At 38.1% G+C, this 22,280-nt stretch overlaps 1 protein-coding gene across 1 annotated transcript in view; it reads right to left on the bottom strand.

The window, feature by feature from the left end:
- DOCK2 (dedicator of cytokinesis 2) overlaps positions 1–22,280 on the bottom strand; it is a 449,319-nt gene that overhangs the window by 34,340 nt on the left and 392,699 nt on the right. Inside the window, exons 32-35 of the mRNA XM_051978885.1 lie at positions 16,513–16,598; positions 6,370–6,526; positions 4,485–4,525; positions 457–547 (exon numbers count right to left, since the gene is read on the bottom strand). Of these exons, the coding sequence (XP_051834845.1) occupies positions 457–547; positions 4,485–4,525; positions 6,370–6,526; positions 16,513–16,598 (375 nt within the window). The remainder of the gene's footprint in view (positions 1–456; positions 548–4,484; positions 4,526–6,369; positions 6,527–16,512; positions 16,599–22,280) is intronic.

The following is a 22,280-nucleotide window of genomic DNA, read 5'->3' as shown; positions in this document are numbered from 1 at the left end:
ATTATTGACCAATTCAGAGCTTATGGTTGGAAGAAAATCACTCCAACATCATTAAGGACAAAGGATCTTAAGAAGCCTTAAAAAAAATCATTCTTTTAATATAATGATTTTCAAAAAAAAAAATAGAACAGCAGGCGCATGCTAATGATTTGTAGTTTAACACAGCGCAGATGTTATATAACTTTGAGCTTTTTGTTGTTGTTTAATTATTACTGTTAACTATGAAGAGCCCTTTAAACTTAGATTTCACAATTCTAAAACTCCCAGTTAATTCAGGGAGAAAAGGGAAAAAAATAAGCTGTTCCATTTATTTGGAGCAAAATGCCTTCCTTCTGCTGCTTATTTTACTGATTGTTTTTTCAATCTTCTAGGTGGATTGGATGTGACCTTGCTCTCTTTTGTTCTTAGACTCAGAGGGGACTTTAAGCTTAAAAGTTACCTAGTTCAAGCTCTTACCTTGAGGAGCCAGGTATGTAGAAGGAGAGTATAGGCAGCCTCAGTGTAATTCTCACAGTCCAAATGAAGGTCACGAAGTTTGTATAGATATCTGTTAATGAAAAGTGAGCTGGGTTAGCAGGAAGCAACTGGCCAAGAATATACCTGGCTGGGATGGGTGGGTCTTAGACTGACCTCTCCACCACTACCTCAATGCCAATCAATGGTACTTCTAATATAACCTTAGTATTTAATAGAGAAATGAAATGCCAAAGGCCCAATCTACAATCTACTTCCAATACTCAGCAGTTATCACTGAGTGCAAACAAAGACAGTCATGTTGCAAGGATTGAATATTTGGAAAGAGAATATAAAGGTTAAAGAAGGGCAACTACACAGAATGATCCAAAAACCGTAAACTTCCTTTTTCAAGAGCTGAGTAATTTTCCAATCAGAATGAAGTTAGGGAATTACATTTGAACAGTAGTTCTTGAACCACTATCCTTAGTTTAGCCCATTAACCACTTGCTCATCCTGCCAAGTAACTTTTTGATTGTATAGTTCTGAGCCCTGAGACAGAAAAGATAATGGTATGAAAACAAGGACTGAAGAGCCTAATGGATTTGAGTAAATTAATGGAAAGTAGAGCTTTGTAAGATTACTAGGAGAAGCTAAGGATCACAGGATCAAAGAAATATGAATTTAGAAGATATTTCTGAGATCAAGCAAGTGCCATCTCTTTAAGGCATCCCTGACAAGGGGTGAGATAACCCTATTTGAATATTTGCAGTAAAAGAGAACTCACCACCTCCTGGGGAAGTCTCGAACAGCCAATTGTCTGGATGTTGATGTGTTGAGAAAAACATTTAAAAAAAAAACCTGTTGCCTTGAAATTGTTAATCCTAATTTTAATTTAGATCTAAAGCTAGAAGGCAACTCAAAGGCCATTTAGTTCAACTCCTCACTTTACAGATAAGGGAAGTAAGGCCTAGAAGTTATTTGCTCAAATTCCCATGGGCAGTAAGTGACAGGAGCAAGGTCTAAACAAACACAGGTCTCTTCATTCCAAAACTGTTTCTTCCCTATTGTATTTATTTGAATAAATTTACTCTCTTTTCTGCATGACAAAATTTCAGATTCAGATCTTCTTAAATCTTCTCTAGGCTAAACATTCCTTCAGTTCCTTCAGTTGTTTCTTATTTTATAAACACATCTTGGGAGATCATCATAACTGGATTTTAAAATCACAATGGAAAACCAAATCCTCCCACAAATTGACTGCTGGTAGAACATCCGTTATATAGACAATTTGGATGGATGTAGCCATTTGTTTTTTGTTCTTAGGGGTATTCATTGGAGTCTACATTCAGTAATATGGGCAGAGGGTAAATGCTTAATGAGATGCCTTCAATTACTTCAGTCCAGTGGAGACAGCAATATCAACAAAGCTAATGAGGCTCATGGGAATATGACCTTAGATCACCTTTCTTCCTGAGACAAGGAGATATTTAATAGGAAAAATTCTAGACTAGAGTTACCTCTCTTATGCAAACAAAAACAATAACAAGACTCACATATATGTATATGTGTGTCCATTTATGTTATTTTTATCTACTTATTCTTTTTGCATACTATATATATAAATACACACACACATATACACGTAGATAGAATACAGTCTCCTCCCCCAAAGAGTTAATATTCTAAAAAGAAAGAAAACACATAAAAGAATATAGATAGACAAGAGAGGTAGAAAAAGGATCTGATGGGGAGATTGGAAGGGAAGTGGTATGGTAGACTGATCATCTAAATAGGTAATAAGTCACCTACAAGAATTTTGGAAGAGCTGAGATTAATAACAATAATAGAGAGGGTAAAGATACTGAAGTAGTTTGGCATTTTCTTCTCCAGCTCAATTTACAGAAGAGGAAACGGAGGAAGAATTGAGTGACTTGCCTAGGGTCACACAGCTAGTAGGTGTCTGAGGTTAGATTTGAATTCAGATCCTCCTGACTCCAGGACTGGTGTTTTACCCACTGAGCCACCTAATTGCCCAAGAACTTTTCAGAATTTTAGTTCCACAAAAAGTTTTTTCCATAATAATTCCATAAATCAGCTAATGAAAAGAACATTTGTTCATTTTACAAATGAGAATACTAATCCTCAGAAAGATCTACACTCATACAACCAGTGCCAGAGCCAGGAAATGAGTCCATGGATTCTGGGTCTGAGTGCAGCATTCCTATTCCCTCCTTTTTGTCATGAAGTTAAAAGTAAAACCTTTTTTTTTTTTAAAGGGGGAAGGGAATTATTTAATGATTTCAGAGAGAGCAGAACAGGAGAAAAATGAAAACCTGTGGGTTCTCATAGGTGATATGAAAAGGGAAAACTAAAAGGTTGGAAGAAAAGATAATGACAGTGAAAGATTATTTGAAGAAGGACTCTTAAAAGAACTATTTATAGAATTTAACCATAAAGAGCCTTTGGAGAAGACTGGGATTTGGGATTTTAGAAAAGCACACATATATGTATGTGTGTGTGAACTGCCAATAGATCTCTATAAAAAAAATCAGACTCTTAAATGACAATTATGAGAGTTCACTTTCAGAGCACTTTACAAATTACACCTTTCCTTGTTTCAGTTTTAGTAATCTAATTTGCACCAGGTAACTAGAGGTTTGCTTACAGGTGCTAAATTAAGAGAGCACAGCCAACACAATGAACATGAAACAGAGAAAAAAAGCTTACTCTCTAGTCAAAAAAAAAAAGAAGGAAGCTATAAAAAGGATAGCAGCTGGTAAATCCTAACCCTAACTCTGCCCTAAAGTTAAAATGAAGCAGTTTCCTGCTAATTAATTTCTCAGTCTCCGTGTGCCTCCAACAGGTAAATATCCCTCACCTGAGAGTACTTTCCTGATTCTGATTTTATTATTTCATTCATGAATTCATTATTCTGAGAGAAAATGTGATACTTGCCCTAAATAATCAAATTCCTAGGTATAGCTTTGTTCATTTCATAGATAAGACAAATAAGACTACAAAATATGAAGTTAATTTTCCTTTAGTTGTTTTCAGTTACATTTTATTCTTTGTGACCCATTTGAGATTTTCTTGTTAAAGATCATGGAGTGGCTTGCCATTTTCTTCTCTAGTTCATTTTCATAGATGAGGAAACTGAGGAAAGTTGGGTTAAGTGACTTGCTGAGGGTTACATGGCCAATTAAGTGTCTAGAGGCCAGATTTGAACTCAGAAAGAAGAATCTTCCTGACTCTAGGTCCAGCCTTCACTGTGCCAAGATATAAAGTCCTTTGCCCAGAGTTTCAAGACCAGTAAATGTTAGACTGGAAATAGAAATGGAACCTAGTGCTTTTGACCAAGTCCAGTCAGGGTTCTAGGAATTCCCAGTTTAGCTTTCATCCTCTGGGATTTCATTGCCCAATTCTGGGCCCCCAAAACGAATTTCCTGTCATAAACCCACTGGCCCTAGAAATGTTCCCTGGGAGATTTTTTCCTTAATGGTCTCACTGGACAATGGCCTATGCTGCTTATGTATTGCATAATTAATGCAGAATAAATTCAGTACCCTGCTCCCTCATGCCCAATCCTGTTCCTCAGTGTGAACCCAATCAACTAAATGGTTAGCACACCAGGTATTTCCTTTAAATGAAAGTCCAAAGGGTTGACACAGCCGAAAAGGATTTAGCTTATAATTTTACAACCCATGGTGTGTTCCATGTTTAGCATCTCCTCTTGTCTACCAGATTCTGTCACCTGTAAGGGATTTCTCGTGTCATTACAGAGATAGTTTTCTATAACTAGAATCAGCTACATCTTATTTTTTTAGAAATGTGAACAGGGAATAAATGCTTCCTCTAAGAATATCTTGTGTATATTCTTATGCACAAGGCTCACAGGATGATCCTAGGACACAGGAATTCTGGGCTGGTCAGGAATGGTATACCCAAGTCAGACTGATAAAGCAATCTAAACCCAACACCCATCAATGAAACCAGGACCTAGCACTGAGTCTCAAGGCTAATGGTCTTACCTTATGTACATTTCCTCTCGGTTGTTATCTTTGTAGAAATTCTATTTGAGAGAAAAACAAAAGTGATTGAAAACTTTGCCTGCAGCAGTGGGCCTGATATAAGAGAGCCTTACCCTCCTGAACTTCCTCCGCAGCTTGCCCTCACTCCCCAACTGCCTCCCAGGCCTTTGCTGTCTAGGGCCTCTCCAGGTAAGGAAAGAAGGAAGTTCCAACCTTGGGATTTGGGTGGTGAGGATGAGTTATCTCTGAGCCTTGTCTAAGGATTTGTCTTCACTGAGATAGGCTAAGGAATCACATGCATTATATAATATTTTGCTCTTAGCATGGAGACAATGACCACCCAAAGCAGTTAGGAATTAGAAGAGTTATATTTGAGAAACCTTCATTTAAGTCCTCTCATTCACAGGATTATAGATTTATAGCTCTAACTCTTCTCACTTTAAAGAGACCTATAGAAATTAATAAGATGCTCATGGTCATACAAGCCAGGACCACGGCTCCAAATCTAGCAAGCTTTACCATTCTGCCACTTATTCAAAAATAAACAAAACTTTGGGTTTAATTGAATTTAGGGTCATTTGATCATAAAACGCTAGAACTGGGAAAAAATCTTAAGATCAAAAACTCCCTCATTTACAGATGAGGAAGCTGAGACTCAGTGATTGGGCTAAAATGATCTGTCCATAAGAGGTCATTTGTAACAGACATAATGTTTGAACCCAGACCTTCTGGTTACTAATCTAGTGTTCTTTCCACTATAGAATCTGTCAATCTTTATTTGGATTCTGATTCAGGCATAGGATAATAAAATTGGAAAGAACTTCCAGGCCATTTAGAATAAAGGTTTTATTGTACAGATGAGGAAACTAGCCCAGATAGAGGCAATTTCCTGAGGTCATGCAGCTTCAGGCTGAACTCTTCAAGCTCTCAGTACAAATTTAAAGTGAGAAAGACTTGCATGGGCATAAAAACCTGGGAATGTTTATAACTACTTTGTTCTTAAAAAACAAAAATCATTAAGTTCCAAGGAGCCAGTCATTCTGTCCATATGTGAGGAAAACTAGAATCACCAGAAGAGTTTCTCAGTGAGGTCTCCCAATACTCAAAATTCTCACTAGGTTTTCTATGGTAAGGATCCCAGCACCTGAAAAATTAGCCAGGTTCTCCACAGGAAGATTCCCAGCACCTGATGCCTTCACTGGGTTCTCCATTATAATTTTCTCCCAAAGCTTCAGCTGTATTCTCCACAGCAAGGTTCTCTCACCCCTGAAGTTTTATCTGGGTGCTCCAAAATAAGCTTCCTACTACCTGAAGTCTTCAGATACTACCTGAAGAACTTTCATGACTTTTCTATGGTAAAGGTCTCAGAACCTAATGCCCTTACCAAGTTCTCCACAGTAAGATCCCCCAGTACTTGAAACCTCAGAAAGGTTCTCCACAGGAAAGTTCCCCAGCACTTGTAGCTTTAGCTGGGTTCTCTACAGTAAGGTCCCCCATTACCTGAAGCCTCAGCTGGATTCCCCATAGGAAGGTTCCCCAGCACCTGAAACTTTATGTGGGTTGTCCACAGTAAGGTACCCCAGTACTTAAAGCCTCAGAAAGGTTCCCCACAGGAGAGTTCCCCAGCACTTGCAGCTTTAGCTGGGTTCTCCACAGTGAGTTCCCCCATTACCTGATGCCTCAGCAAGGTTTCTCATAGGAAGGTTCCCTAGCACCTGAAGCTTTAGCCAGGTTCTCCACAGTAAGGTCCCCCATTACCTGAAGCCTCAGCTGGGTTCCCTACAGGAAGGTTCCCCAGAACCTGAAACCTTAGCTGGGTTCTCCGCATTAAAGTTCCCTAGCACCTGAAGCCCTTGCAGCATTCTGCTTGGGTGGGATGGCATACCAATAAGTTCACTGTGCAGCTCATGCGGTTGTCCTTGCTCTCATCAGTCATCACACCCCGATAATCCAGCAGCTTTTCCAGAAGCCCTTTGACAAGAATTACAAAGTTCTCCACAGACTTGGAAATGCTTGGGTGATGCTCAGCACACTCTACCAATCTGCAAGCAGAGATAGAAAGGGGAATGATCTCAGAGCAAAGTGAAAGCAAATGCCTTTGGTGGAGGTCTGGGTAAGGGAGAAAGGAGGAGAGGAGCTGGAAAAGAACAGGAGAGACAAAATTAGGCCATGAGATTTACAATTATAAATCAAAAGCCCAAGTAGTATTTATTTTTTCTATTGAAAATTAAGAAATGTTGATGCAGAAGTATTAACCCAGCTCTGGTAGGGAGTGGTAAGAAGAACTCATGAAACTAACTTCATTCTGATGCAACAAGACAGCTTAGGGGACATTACAATGATTTACAATGCCCACACAGGAGATTAGCAAATTAAAGGTAATCTCTAAATGAACCCTTTTAATTGTAAACACAAAATGTACATTTTGTGCAAGACATGTTTCATATTCATAACATGCTATTTCCTCCAACTGAATATAAACTGCTTGACTATAAAGATGACTTCATTTCTGTTTTGTATCCTCTGCACCTAGTAGGGTAGCTGGAACAGATGAGGTGCTTAAATGCTTGTCAATTGACTGATAGAAATTAAGACACTATGATTCATCTGTAACATAGGAGATTTAAACACCATTAGGAACAGCTTCCTGTCACTAAATTACTGACAGTGGGGAGCGTGATAAATTTAGCAGAGATCCAGTACAACAATGACACACCCTCCCAGAAGCCCTACTAGGTGCTTTCATAAATATGAAGGATGCTACTGATTCTCTTTGCTAAGGCCTGTAATAAAGTAATGTTCTGGCAACTGCTATCTAATACATCTTCTGAGGAAGATCAAATGCTCTTCTGCTCCCCTGATCCCAAAAGCCCAAGTAGTATTTATTTTTTCTATTGAAAATTAAGAAATGTTGCTGCAGAAGTATTAACCCAGCTCTGATAGGGAGTGGTAAGAAGAACTCATGAAACTAACTTCATTCTGATGCAACAACATTTCCTTCCTCCCCAGGTGTTCACAGTCATAGATTCTCAGAGTTGGGCGTAAGCTGAGGAATTATGTAGTCCAAACTCGACCTGAGGAATTGTCTACTTTACAGCAACCTGGAGTGAAGAAGACCCGAGTTTAAATCTGGCCCCAGACACTAACTCTGTGACTCTGGATTAGTCAGCTAACCTCTGTCTGCTTCAGTTGTAAAATGGGTATAATAACAGCACCTCCCACAAGGCTATTGTGAGGACAAATTGAAATGACATTTGTAAAGTGCTTTGCAAATTTTAAAAAGTAATAAATAAATGCAAGATATCATCATCATCATCATCAACAATGAGTGGGAACTCAATACCTAACACTTATTATCCAGGATTGCTATGACGATCAAATAAGATAATATTTCCAAAGCATGTTATTATCACTTTGTCATATCATAATTGTTATTATTATTTTTATAATTTTCTTTACTTATTACTACTTCTACTTTTAGATAGTTTTATTCATTAAGAAGTTTGTTTTTTTCTGTTGAACCAAAATTTGCCTTTCTATACCTTCATCCCTATTACTCTTAGTTCTCTGAGTTTGATTCATTCTTTATCTACATCTTTCCAAATATGTTACCCATGGAACTGATCACAATTGCTCACTGTGTGAGGTTCAATTAATTGAAAGTTGGGGTGTCATGCATCCCCATTTTTGCCTAATAACCATTACACTTTAAGTTTACATATATCCTTCTCAAATACTTTCATGTCTGTTTTTACAAGATACCCCACAGAACCTGTAAGATGGTAATATGTGTGTATCATCACTCCCGTTTTCTATCTATGATTTTGGAATCATAGAATTTGTGATGGGAGAAGACTGCAGATTTCATCATGTCTCACTCTTATTGTTTAGATTAGAAAAAGGAGGCTTGGAGAAGAGAATGGATTTTTCCAAAAGCACAGAACTGGTACTAGATTTAGAAGTAGAACCTAGGTATATGTGCTGATTACCAATTCAAAACTCTCTCCACTATACTATAAAACTGAGACATAGTGAGTTCCCATAACTTGGAATTAGCTGCATAGCTATTCAGTATCTATTACAAGTATTATTTATTTATCATAATAAGAAATTAAGTCTAGAAATCTAGAACCTATATTCCCTCTCTTCTACTTACAGGGCTCTCTGTTCACTATTCTACCCTCCATACAGCCTCTTCCCTCTTCCCACCACCATCACCACCACTATTTTTCCTTAGAGCAATACTACACGTGTATTCAGGAGACACAGACATTCCATCAGCATTAGTAGGCTCTAGTTGTTGCTATTTCCAGAGCCAGTTTAGGTCCTAGAGACACCTGGAAACATTTGAGAAACAGGGACCTTGGATATTCATTTGGCCCCCATGCAGCAAGTTGGGCTACAGAGAGATGGCCTTCCAGTCTGTTACTATGATCAAACAAATCCATCTTCCCTACAGGGAAAGCACCTGTTCTTAGTCTCACAATAACATGATGCAAATCAACCTGTGATTTAAACAAAGCTTGGTCTCACTCCATATTTTGTGTGTTCTTCCTTCCAAATGACTCCTACTACCAGCCCCCCTTCCCACTTCTAACCGAGTAACAAAGATATTGAGATTTTTATACTTGCCAGGTATCTCACAGACTTTGATTTGTTATCCTCCATTGCCTTCCTGGGAGGAAAGAAGAAACCCTGAGATGGGCCCTCAGTGCCTGGGTTGGCAGAGAGGAGCGCTCTGGATATAATCTCTGCATTTCTATCACTCTACAAATTCTAATCTGAAGATGGATGGAGATAGATCCTTGAGGAACACCTCCTGACAAAAACTGAGAGGAACAAATGATTCTCCTTGGCCTGGTGATGGAGGTACTTTGGGGAAACTAACTTAATATTTTTCCTCAAGACCCTAAGACTAGAATGGAAGAGAGGGCTTGAATTGTTACCATACCTTTTGTCTCCTTTTCTCTCACAGGAGATAGAGGAAATTAATCATCTAATGTCTTGTTGGTTTCCACTCAAAGAGCAACTACTATCAAATGCCCTCTAGAAAGATGACATGGTGCAAAGGGATATGATTAGTTTTCAGCTGAATTAGATTGAACTGAATGGAATCCGATGCATAAACAGTTGTCTCATGTCACAGACATATCCCTGACTCTATTAGGGGAAGAATCAAATAAGAACACTGCAGTGAAATGGGTGTGTGGGTGGCGGGGGTAATGATCCAAGGTCCTGGATAGCCTCTCATTTATCCAGATAATGTGCTTTGATTCTCTGACCCAAAAGTTGCTTACAAGTAAATAGGTTGATGACACCCTAATGGAATCCAAGGACCCACAGGGCAGGCTGACTGTCCCATTAAATATGGTACCTACACTGCTCAACAATAACAATAGAACAAGGGAACAACTTGTTCACCATTCAAAGCTCTGTTATTGCTCCCAACTGAAGCTTTAACATTACTGTTTCTCTTCTGGCTATCTGATACAACCTATGGGACTCCTCAGATCATCCATATTGACTTATGAATCATATGAGTTCTAGATAGAAGTTAGAGCTTACTTGGTCTGACTTTCATTTTCCAGGGGAAGAAATTGGAGCCCTAAGGGACTATGAGTTTCCGAAGGTCACATAGAGTATAAGTAGTAGAGCTGAATTTGGACCTCAGGTGCTCTGACTTAAAACTTGATCATTTTTTTAAATAACTGACTTTAAAAATTAAGTTATAATAAAACAGGCATTTTATAGCATAGTACAACTAAAATATGATGTACCTGAAACTGCAAATTTATTATGCACAAGTTGTTATTTCTTTCAGACATATGACAAAATTATCATGTAAGTTTCTTTTTTTTTCTTCCTTCTCTTCTCTTCCTTCTCCCCTCCTCCCCCCCCCCTCGCCTCCTGAGATGACTACCATTAGACACAAATACTTTGCTGCCCCTTCTGTCATATTGCAATGAGGCTTGTTTAGCTTCTGAGTCGTATTACTTTGGAACCTTGTTCTTATTTCCATAGCTGGTGCCATTACTCTTTTGTCTCACCTAATATAGGTAAACTTGGGACTTTTCCTCTTGATCATTGCCAATGATGTCATTGCTCTTTTGCCTTAACTAATTCAGACTAGCTTGGTCTGCTTCCATCCATTGCTAGGTTGCTGTTGCCATTTTGGGATCTCCACCCCTATGTCTCTGATCCCTTACTTCTCATTCTGCAGCTAAGAATAGTCATCAATTTTGTTATTAAAGGAAGGTAATTATTCACCAGGTATGAAATATAGACCAAATCTTTTTGGTCTTTTCTCATTCTGGAAATTCTGTGACTAAGCCCTTGGGTGGAGCTGCATGTGTCCCTATGGCCTATTCCATATCTATTTCTATTATCTCTTCCCAATCCTATTACACTCCAGTCTTGCCATTTCGTGCTCATTACCTACTGATGGCAGATAGGAAGAACAATATCTTTTTGCCAGCAGTTTCAATAAGGACAAACAAGGGAAAAGATGATTCTTGTCAAAATTTGTCCTTCATTTTCATCTACACACTCTTTGACCAGTTGTAACTATGTCACTGCTTCAATATTCCAGATCTAAGCTTTTGAACTGATTCTACCCTAAGAAGAAAAGCATAAAATATTCATAAACTGCTTTGACCTCCAGGACAAGTATATACCCTGCTTATATGATTTCTAACTAGTCTTCAGTTTAGATGTGGTTTAGACTACTGATTGAGAGACAGTGTGGTGTAGTGAATGACACTTATGGACTGTGTCACCCTGGAAAAGATTATTTAGCTGCCTAGTGATCTCCTAGGCAACCCTCTAAAGATAGAGGTGTCAAACAAGTAATCAGCAGGGTCAAGGTAGCCCACAAAACTGCCAAGTACAGAACCAGATAAAAATGTAATTGGGAAATATTTAACAAAATAAATAACACTAGAATCAAATATAGATAATGCTAATATGAGGTTTTCTAAGTCACTATGTAGCTTGCAGGGATTCTTATGAACATCTGAATGGCCTATTTCTAGTTGAATTTGACATCACTGCTTTCAGACACTGAGCTGCATATGTGTTGATCTCTACGGACAAAAGGAGTTTTCCATTAGATTGTGACCTCCTCCAGAACATTAACTGTTTTTTTTATTTCTTCAGTCCTTAGCACAATTCCTGCCACCTAGCTGACTGACTCATCTGAGAGTTCTTTGTACCAGTGAAATTATAGACCCCAGCCCCTATTCCTATCTTCTTAGATTTCTAATGACTTTCCTAACCTCTCTTTCTTACCTAGCTTACTCTCACAAGAGCAGCATATTTCTGTCTGCCTTCCCTCTGCCCAAACTCCATTGGTGCCTATAACATTCAGGCTATTCAGTCGACTAATTGATTAATCATTGATTGATAAACATTTATTAAATGGCTACTTATAAGCCAGACTATGTTAAATTCTGGGAATACTAAAGCAAAAACAAAATAATTGCTGTCCTCAGCAATGTTACATTCTATAGGGAGACAGACAATGTGCCCTGGTAAATAAATACAAGGCAATCCATGAAGAGGTGGTGGTGATGGAGGGATGACCTCCATCTGGAAGTACTGCCAGCCATGACCAAAACATTACCCATTTTTACTTTGTCTCATATTCCCTGGCTTCCTTCAATTCTCAGCTTAAATCTCACCTATTGCAGGGGACCTTTTTGAAGTTGACATTGACATTTTATATATCTTGAGTATACAGTTATTTGTATGTCATCTGCCCTATTAGAATGTGAGTTTCTGGAAGCCAAGGACCATTTCTTATCTTTCTCTGCATCTCCAGAACTTAGTTAAGTACAGTGTAATTAGTAAGTGCTTACAATTTATTGACCGAGGGAATGACAAACCTGTATGACCTGAAGTAAGCCACTTAACTTTTTGCAGCCCCACTTTCCTCATTTGTAAAATTGGAGGATTAGACTAAATAGATTCTAAGCTCCTTTCAAGTTCTAGATCAGTGATCTTGTGAATCCTGCTACTGGAGGAACTGGGATTTTTAGGACTGAAATTGATTCCACTTATCAGGTTTCTGGTTGGATTCTGGCCTTGCCTTATTTATTTAAAATTATGGAGGATGGTTACATGTAGAGGGTTTGGGGATTTTTTTTTTATGATTACTACAGAAACCACTAGCAAGATACCACTTATTTAAGTCAGTTGCAAATTTCTTGAGAAATAAGTAACCTGCTGAATGGGGAGAGATATGTCTCTACCAAGTATACTTGACTGTAGATTTGAATTCCCTGATAGAATCAAGGGAAGAGGATGGTTGACATGCTGCCCCCTACTCTGTCTCTGTCTCTGTCTCTTCCTCCCTCTTTTCCCCTTCCCCCAGGAATATTATAACTAATCCTTATCCTGAAGGGAAAGGGTCATAGAATTGCTCCATCAGGATATGCTTGTAGACCTGGCCCAAAAGCTACTGCTATACCTTTATTCTTGACTCAGAATTATTGGAACCTAAGTGTTAACCAATCAGCTGAACTGCCTGACTCAGGATTCCAGCTGTTTCTAGTACCCAGCTTTCTATAGAGTGAAACTGTCTTAGAAAGCAATGGGGGATAGAGAAGAAGGGATAGTGGATAAAGTGAAAAGTCTGCATTTTTCTCGTGAGATAGGAATAGCATTGGCCTCCAGCCCTTGGAAATTTTGTACTAAGGTCTAAACTCTTGACCAATAGACTGATATGCTTTGTGGAGAATGTCCAAAAATGATGGGGGAAATAATGAATTTTGTCTCAGATTTCTCATACCCATTATCACTTTTTTTTCTTATTATGAATAATCCTTTCTTCAAGAAAGAATTTTTTTGAAAAAAATTCATTTGCTGACAGTTTTTGGATTTGATGTACTCTTGCCCCCTTTGACAATCCCAAAATGCTGACAATGCTTGTATTCTTGTTCCCAGTCAATATTTAGGATGTTTTTAATGTATGTGGTCTCAAGAGATAAATATTGACTGAGGCAAAATGTCACCATTTTCCTTTGGACAATCAATCTCAGTATTCACCAGAGAGAGGGAGAGCTGAATTCTCCTACTACAGGAAAATCATTTACATTCTAACAAATTTAATGAGCCCTGTGCTCAGAGAGGATGAGGATAAGGAAGTGATATGGTTGAGACTAGTCTCCTCCAAGATCAGCGTTTTCTTGCAGGGATCTGATCGATTGCTCTGTGATTTTTTTTTTTTTGTTTGATATTCCTGAACAATAAAGACTTTAACATTAGAAGCTTGGCTTGTTATAAGATGAAATAGGTTTAGGAAGAGCATAGAAAAAATGACTCAACCAAAGATTTCAGGTGAGGAATAAGCACCAGATAATCCTAATTCACAGGTTTAAAAATAGAAGGGAACTTTGAGGCCATTTAGTTCAATACCTTCTTAAAAATGAGGAAACTGAGGTCCAGAAAGAGAGAATGAAATTTACCCAATGTTTCATAGAGAAAAAGTGGAAGAAATATGGTTCAAAGTCCTATCCTTTGCTACAAATCCACAGCTATTTCCACAGTCCTCTATTATTTCCCACCAAGGACAACTGGCATGCTCCCCTGTGGTCTATCACTTCATGACTCCCACAGAGACTAGATGGACCATGGATATTATCTACTATAGCAATATTTACTTCCTTATATAAATTATGCTGTCCTTTTTCTTTTGGTCTTTACAATGTACATGGGAAGGGGAGAGAGAGGACTGCTTTACTCTAACATTTCCACATTAAAATTTTTTTTCTCCTCGATGTCATTTAAATCTCGGTGCTATTCCTTTGTTCCTTTTTACTGTTTTATAATCCCCCAATTGTTTTATAATCCACAGTAATTTTTTCAGAGGTAAAAAATAGCTATAAATCCAGTTGTCTAGACTAGTATTCCATCAGGAATCCTTCCATGACATCTGTCAAAAAATTCAGCATAGTCTCACACAAGCAATTGGTAAGTCCAGGATTGCTGTAGGTCTGAAGTGGCCTTTCTCTATGTGTCCCTAACAATGGAGCTCTCCATGAAACAGGCTTGGCCAGGAGGAGGGCTTTTTGAGAGAACAGCTGGTTTTGGAAAGAGGAGGCCATGAAAATTGAGATCATTATGGAAACTCAGCACTCTGTTCTATCAGTCTCAAAAAAAAAAAGTCATTTGTTAAATAGCTATTTTCCTTATAGGATCAGAAACTTGGAACAAAAGTGACCTTTATATTCAACTAGTCTAGCCTCCCATTGGGGAAAACTAAGACCCAGATAAATTAAAGAGTTATTTGCTAAGGGTTATATGAATAATGTATGGCAAAATCCATATTTGAACTTAAGTTCGGTGCCTCCAAAACCATCACTCTTTTTATGGAACCTTGTTGACTCAACTTCCTTATGAATTGTAATAATCTCCTGTTAGTAGTAATAATTGACATTTATATTCTATTCAAAAATCTGCAAAGTGCTTTGCATACATTCTCTCTCATGGGTCACACAACAACTCTGTGAAATAGAGACAATCAGCTCCTTTTTTTGTTCAGGGAGAATATGAACCTGTGATTTTATCAGTGTAGAAACTACCTATGTAGAAGCCTCCTCTGATCAGCAGATATCAATTACCAACTCATCCATAACTTATATACAGTTTTAGAAAGTTGCTGGAGATAAAACAATTTGTCTATGGTATTAGGTGTCATCACTCAGGACTTCCAGAATCCAAGATTGTATCCAACCTACCATAATAGACTCTTATTTCTTCTTTTCTACCCCCAAGAAATTTTAGCAGATGGGGAATTTTGTTTTGTTTTTATTTCCACAGAAATGTTTATCTCTTCTGACATTAGAAAGTTTAACCAGTGCAAGCATACTAGCTAGTAAAAAGACATAACCCACGTTCTTTCCTCTGTGCCTTCTTTCTTCCCCCAATTAAAGTCACTGGGACAGGAAGTTGCAGAAGTTCTTGACAACAATCATGTCTAAATCATTCAATTATTCATCAAGCATCTAAAAGTGGAAGACTCTAAGCTATAGGCTACATGGAGGCAATTATTTGTAAGAAATACTCCTGCCCTCAAGAAGCTAACTGTCTAATTAGGGAGACTAGGCATAAATATAGGAAAAGATCATCTTTACATAGACAGACTTAGCCTGGACTTTAGGGGCTCTAAGAAAGAAGGTTTTAATCATGTTACAACCCCTGAAATTTTGTTTCCAAAGGCAGATACTGTGGCTTAGACTCCAATGCTATACTTGGCTCAAAAGCCACTTCCCTTGGTCATCTAGAAAATTAGTATCAAATTCAAATAGAAACAATGGCTAAGAAACAGTACATAAAGATACCTGCAGGCTGCATGTTAACTTAGAAAACCACATTATTAACATTATTTTTATTCCATTGTGTTTTTATTAATTTTGTTAAATATTTTTCAGTTACATTTTAATCTTGTAGGACTACTGCCTTGTGTTTGACACCTCTGATCTAGATCTTTTGATAACCAATAGAAAATACTATTTTTGTGAGAGAGGATTTAAGTGTCAGTTAGGCAACAGACATGTATTTGTTAAATGTTTCCTGTAGAAAGTGGTATTTGAACTGACTCTTGAAGGAAGTCAGCTAAGCTAGAAGGTAGAGGTGAGGAGGGCATTTCAAAAATAGGGGACAACCTGTAAAAAGAAAGGGAATTAGGAGATTATGTGTCAAATGTGAAGAACAGGAAGAAGGCCAAAGTTGCTGAATCATAAAGTACATGGAAAGGAAGAAATTCTAAGAAAACTGGAAAGGTAAGAAGTAATGGTTGTTAAGGACTTTAAAAACCAAGATAATTTCATACTTGATCTTGTATTTAATAAAGAGCCAGTAGAATTTACTGAGTCGGGGAGTGACCTTCATGGGAACCTCTCTAGCCCCAGTCTGTGAGAGAAAACCATCAAGCAGATCCTCAGTTGCCAAAGACAGGTCGCTCAAGAGAATATATAAGCTTCGAGGCTCTTCCCCATAAACTCACCCCCTCTCTATTACTAAGACTTACATAGACTCCAGCAGTTGCATGTATTGTTCATCACCGTGTCCTCCTTCTACTTCATGGTCCAAATTGAGGATGATTTCGTTTTCAAACTGTAATGGTGGTAGAGTTCAAAAGAAAGAAAATATATCAGTCTCTAAGGAAAATTCTTAGCTTTAGGAAACACCTGAGCCTTAATAACAATGGAGAAAGTCTGTAGCTCATCCAGTCAGCAAAGGCAGTCCTGTCATATTGCTCTGCATCACCTGACCTAAAAAGTTCTAGGAAAAAGACCAATGGGTCACAAGTTAGAATATTTGTATCTTCATTCTGCTTCTCAACTTAATTGAAGGCAATTTCATTTAAATACTTAGAGCTTCAGTTTCTTCTTGAAATTAAGGATGTTTATACTTGTACTGCCTACCTCACAAGGAAAGTGTTTTGTGAGCTTTAAAGCAGAATAAAATACAATCTATTATTATTATAATACCTATAATGATTATTGTTATAGGCCAGGCAGCCCTATTGGAATCTTGTTCTGTTGTGATACAACCTTAAATACTCATAATATCTAGTGACTTTGCATCTCCAGGACCTAGTGCAATGCTTGACAATAAGCACTTAATAAATGCTTATTGGTTGAATGATTAATTTTGAAGCAAATTTTGCCCTTTGTCAGGAAGAATGAGAGAAAGATCAGGAAAGAAGAGGGATGACTTTAGGTTTACTTTATTCTTAGGGGCAAAGCACAGCATTCTGGGATGTAGAAGAGTGGATCTGAGAGAGTTCTCCACTAAAGAAAAGAATATTCCTTAATACTCTTGCTTTAAGAACGGTAATCACATCAATACTACTTGGATTCAAAAGGACTCAACTGCCTGACTAATTGTTTCACTTATTATGCCTATGATTTCCCAAACTAAAATAACTTTCCTTGGCCAGCCTTCTCCTATGTTTTCTTTTAGGATGTGAGCTCCCTGAGAGTTGGAACTGTTTTGCTCTTTTATTTATATCCCCTATATTTAGTATGTATGTTTGTATATATATGTGTGTGTATGTGTGTGTGTGTGTGTGTGTATAAAATTTATTGATTCCTTCATTCATTCATATGGAGAAAACTTTATTATTCTCAATGAATTAAGCATAGGGAATATACTATGATAAATTTGATGATGCATGTAGTCTTGCCCCCAAGAACTTTACAATCTATTTGGAAAGATAAAATACCTACATACAAAGACACCTAAGGCACCAACATAAGACAGTACCTGTATAAAACTCTAGAATTTCAGAGGAGGGAGAGATTACTGTAGTTTGAAAGTTTAATGGAAGAGGTGGCACTTGAGCTTTAAAAGAACAGAAACATTTGCATTAGCAGAGAGGGGAAGGGATGGAAATTCTTGGCAAGGGATGGAAATTCTTGGCAGAGTGCATAGTGTGAGGGGTGGAGGGAATGGCAGGGGGTAGTGAGAGAAAAGGCTACAGAGGTAGTTTGTAAGGGGCTTTGAATGCCAGCCACATTTCTGGGCAGTGAGACTCACCAAAGAGGGATTCTGTCTCATAATATGTGATCTCTCCAGAGCTAAGCTCATGAGAGGTAGTTATTAATGTCAATTGTTATCAATAAAGCTGTACAATTAAATAATGGAATCAAAAAGTAGCTCTCCTGAAAAAAACCTGGATCTTGTATATGTATAGATCACGAAAAAAGGTTGGACTGTTCCCATCATATAACAAGTGTTTCTTTCCTTGCCAAGCAGGGAGGGGAAGGAGCAACCTCTATCCCTCTGAATGGAGTAAATAAGCAGCTGTCTAGAGGCCACAATGCATCCCCTAGGGGGGAAATTATAGGGTGCTGGAAGAAAGAGAGAGAGAGAGACTGGCTGCTTCTAAACCATTCCTAGGCTGTCTTTGGTAGGGAGCTGAGAGTCAAGGTCACAGTCAGAAATCTCTCAAGCTGGAGTTTCAGCCTGAGCTCTCCACACCAGCACAATCCAGGATTGCAAAGTGGGATTCAGGTTCCACCTGCCCCTTCCTCTCCAAAATAAGAAGTTTGGGAGACAGGTATGACAGAGAAAAACACTGTCCCTGGGACAAGTGGTGCCATCCTACAAAGTGGGAATATTAATATCTACTTGCATTTATAGAACATTTTCCTGTTGCAAACCTTAATATCTATTATCTCATTTGATCCCTACAAAAACCCTGCAAAGAGGGTAATCATAATGATTAATGATGATAACAGTTACATTTATATAGCATTTTAAATAAGGTTTACAAAGAGCTTTATATAGCATTTTCTTAATTGATCCTCATAACAAAACCCTGGGAAGTAGATATCATACTACATTATTTATTATTCCCATTTTATATATGAGGAAACTGAAGCTCAGAGAAGTTTACATGATTTGACAAATAAATTGTAAAGTTGGGATGCCAACTCAGATCTTTTAACTCCATGTCTAGTCCTTGTGTTTGTGCTGAATCAATAAGAAAGGCTGAATAAGGGGCACAGCAGGGCTGAGAGCATGGCAGGGTCCCTGTCTCAGGAAAGTCTTCACCCACCATGTCCTTACTATCCCTATTGTGAAACTATTCATAGGTTGTATAAAAGAACTGCCATCTCAGCACCAATTCTAGCATGCAAAGTGAGAGGAAGTGCGTTTTGTATTGGCTGGCCAAGGCTGAAAGTCTCCCTCTGAGTCCTGATTGGGCATCTTGTGTCCTACCACTGATCTTAATCCCAGAGCCGGCTCAGGCTACTGATGCTTTTAAGAAAAATGACTTATGTATGCCAAATCTGTGGGAGTTTGCTGAGGCTGTGTCCCTTCTTCTCAGGAAAATAAGAGGAACTGCTCATACAGGATAAAAAAGCCAGAGAGCCAGACCTAGCCCAAACCCAAATAAGCCTTTGCTTCATAAAAAAAAAAAAAAAAAAAAAAAAAAAACCCAAAAAAAACTTTTACCTCAGTAATTGGAGAGATGGTACCCATTTGATCAATCCATGGTAAAGAAAAGCAGTTTTGGAATATGTCCACAGATAGTTGAGAATGAATGATAGAGGAAAGGAAATCTAACATATCTATATCTATCTATATAATTTTAAAAGAGGCAGATGTATCTAGGGAGGGAGAAGAGGATTATTACAAGGATTACTTTTTTCTCTTAATTTTTCCCCCTTTGGAAAAAAAAATGAAACAATTAAATCAAATACTTTGAAGAAATGAAGAACTGAAGAAATGAAACTATAAATCTATATTGACATGGCAAAAGGATAGAGCTGTCTGCTCATATTCAAAGAAACCACCTAGTGCTTACTTATGCTAGGGATGTGGATTTTAAAGCTGTCAAATTGTTTGTTTGACATGCTAGTTTCACTAGCTAACCTTTAAATGTCCTAACTGGAACCCTCACTCTTTGTATTGTGTATAAAAATGAATTCATCTTCTTTTTCTCAAAAACAAGCTTTCTTCCTGACCTCCCTGTTTCCATAAATTGAACCAAAAGTCTCCTAGTCACTTTTGATAGATACCAATAAATCAAAAATGTCAGCATTAAAAAGGTTCTTAGAGATCAGTCCAATCCATTCATTTTATAGATAAGGAAACCAAGACTTAGAGATGCTAAGTGCTCTATACCAATAGTGAATAGCAGAAGCAAGACACCAATCTAAATCTTACATCTCATACATCTCAAAATCAAGGAGTTATCTCTTTGATTCCTCTTATTTAACCCCACATCCAACTAGCTGCCAAGTCCTGTCAATTCTATGTCCAAATCATATCTTTTGGTTTTCCTTCTATTCTTACTGCTGCCACTATGTTTTGAGACTATTACCACTTTTCATTTGGATCACATAGTGGTGGTATACAAGTCAAAGAAAACTTGAGAAACTTGTTCAATATTCTCTGCCTATTGTCAATCCAAGAAATGGAACTCTAGGTACTTAGTTTCCAGTAAAGTGTGTCTGAGGGCTCATGAGAAATTATATAAGAATAAAAAGGACTGAAGGAGCTAGAAGAACTAATGGCTCAATAGAGGCTGAACAAGAATTGCATGTGTATATGAAACATTTGAAATAACAATTTCTCCATTTCTTCCTTAGGAGCTTTTGAGTTAGGAACATTACTTGCTATGAACTGCTAAGAGGCTACTCTAATCAGCTGTCATGTGGCACCTATGTTGCTTTTATGTTTATTCTTTCCTAATCTTAGATGGAGGAAGATGGATGGTGTAGTAGATATGTGAAGACTGAGTTAGCACCCTGGATACCTTAGAATCAGCCAGAATCAGGATAAGCAAAAGTCCTTGGTCTTTATTTTTGGTCTTTAGGGGTAGAAGTGAATTGGATGGACACAGGATCTCCATGACCTCTCCTCTTCGTCTCCCACCCAAAAAGTGACTCTGGCTAGTCTTACTCCACTCCCCTAATCCCTCCTACAATTCTCTGTATACACCAATTATGGAGCCATCATAGAATAGTGGGAAGGGACATTTTCCAAGCATATGCTAATAGAGTATTGTCTAATCAGTAATTAACCTTAAGTGCTTGGTTATCTGACCTCAGTGCATCAACTCAAGAGTTTCAGCCCTTTACAAGATAGAGTGCCAGACTCAAATCAGGAAGACCTATCTTGTTGAGTTCAAATCAGGCCTCAGACACTTACTATCTGTTTGACCCTGCTTGCTTCAGTTTCCTCATCTATAAAATGAGTTGGAGAAAGAAATGGCAAACTACTCCAGTATCTCTTGCCAAACAAACCCTAAATAGGGGCATGAAAAATTGAATATGACTGAAATGACTGAAAAACTCTTAGTCTATTCTGGTTTTAAATACTCATCTACTTATGTTTTGACTTTGTGGCTTCAAAAGGTTGGAAGAACCATCAGAGGTCTCCTTATCAATGGGAATTGATAACAAAGATCACTGGAGTCAGTAACAGCCATGATAAGTCTGATGAAGGGCTAGTCCTGAGGAGTGACTTCATTAACTCAGCTAAAGAGTGGATTGGTCCATTGGCCAAGAAATCAATCTTTTAAGAAGTTTCTGCAGCTGAGCAAGAAAGTGATTCACCAGGCTAGGAGTCTAAAGGTACATTTTGGCCCCATTTATTCTACACATGAAAGTCAGGTAGGTGGCACAATGGATAGAGTGCCAAGTCTGTAGTCAGAAAGACTCAATCTGGACTCAGACATTTATTATGTGTGTGACCCTGGCAAGTCACTTAGCCCTTTTGTCTCAGCTTCCTTATCTGGAAAATGAGCTAGAGAAGAAAATGATGGTATCTTTGCCAAGAAAACCCCAAAAAGAATCACAGTCAGTCATGATTGAAATAAGTGATCAACAACAATTCTTCATATATGCCTCAGTACCTTGTGTTGCAACTGAGTCCATTTTTTTCAGAGACAGAGTGCCTATAGAAAGGAGAGTGTGTCTTTAGTTTGAGGAAGAGATTTTGTACTAACCACTTTAGATTTTAGGCTATTCTCTCAAGGGACTGACAGTGTAGAAAAGGCAATGTAGACTCAGCCTTAAAGCAGAAAGTACAAAATATCCCCTGTTCTCTAAACCCAAACAGTATTCTTCCCTCTGCACATATTTGGTGCCTGAAGATAATGGGCTCAGTATTCAGTGCAAAACCTCAGGAAATATCCCTTTGCATATTCTAATTGCCTCTTCTGGGTTACTGCCTTGTCATGGAGAAGGAGCCTGCATAGCTCAATGAAACTATGATCTATGTTGTATGATCTAAGACAGACATTTCATAGTGGAGAGTTCTGACTAAAGATGATCC

The sequence above is a fragment of the Antechinus flavipes genome, chromosome 2 (assembly GCF_016432865.1).
Source record: "Antechinus flavipes isolate AdamAnt ecotype Samford, QLD, Australia chromosome 2, AdamAnt_v2, whole genome shotgun sequence".
NCBI classification, from domain to species: domain Eukaryota; kingdom Metazoa; phylum Chordata; class Mammalia; order Dasyuromorphia; family Dasyuridae; genus Antechinus; species Antechinus flavipes.
The sequence above is the reverse complement of the archived record's forward strand: the minus strand, read 5'-3'. Positions and strand labels throughout refer to the sequence as shown.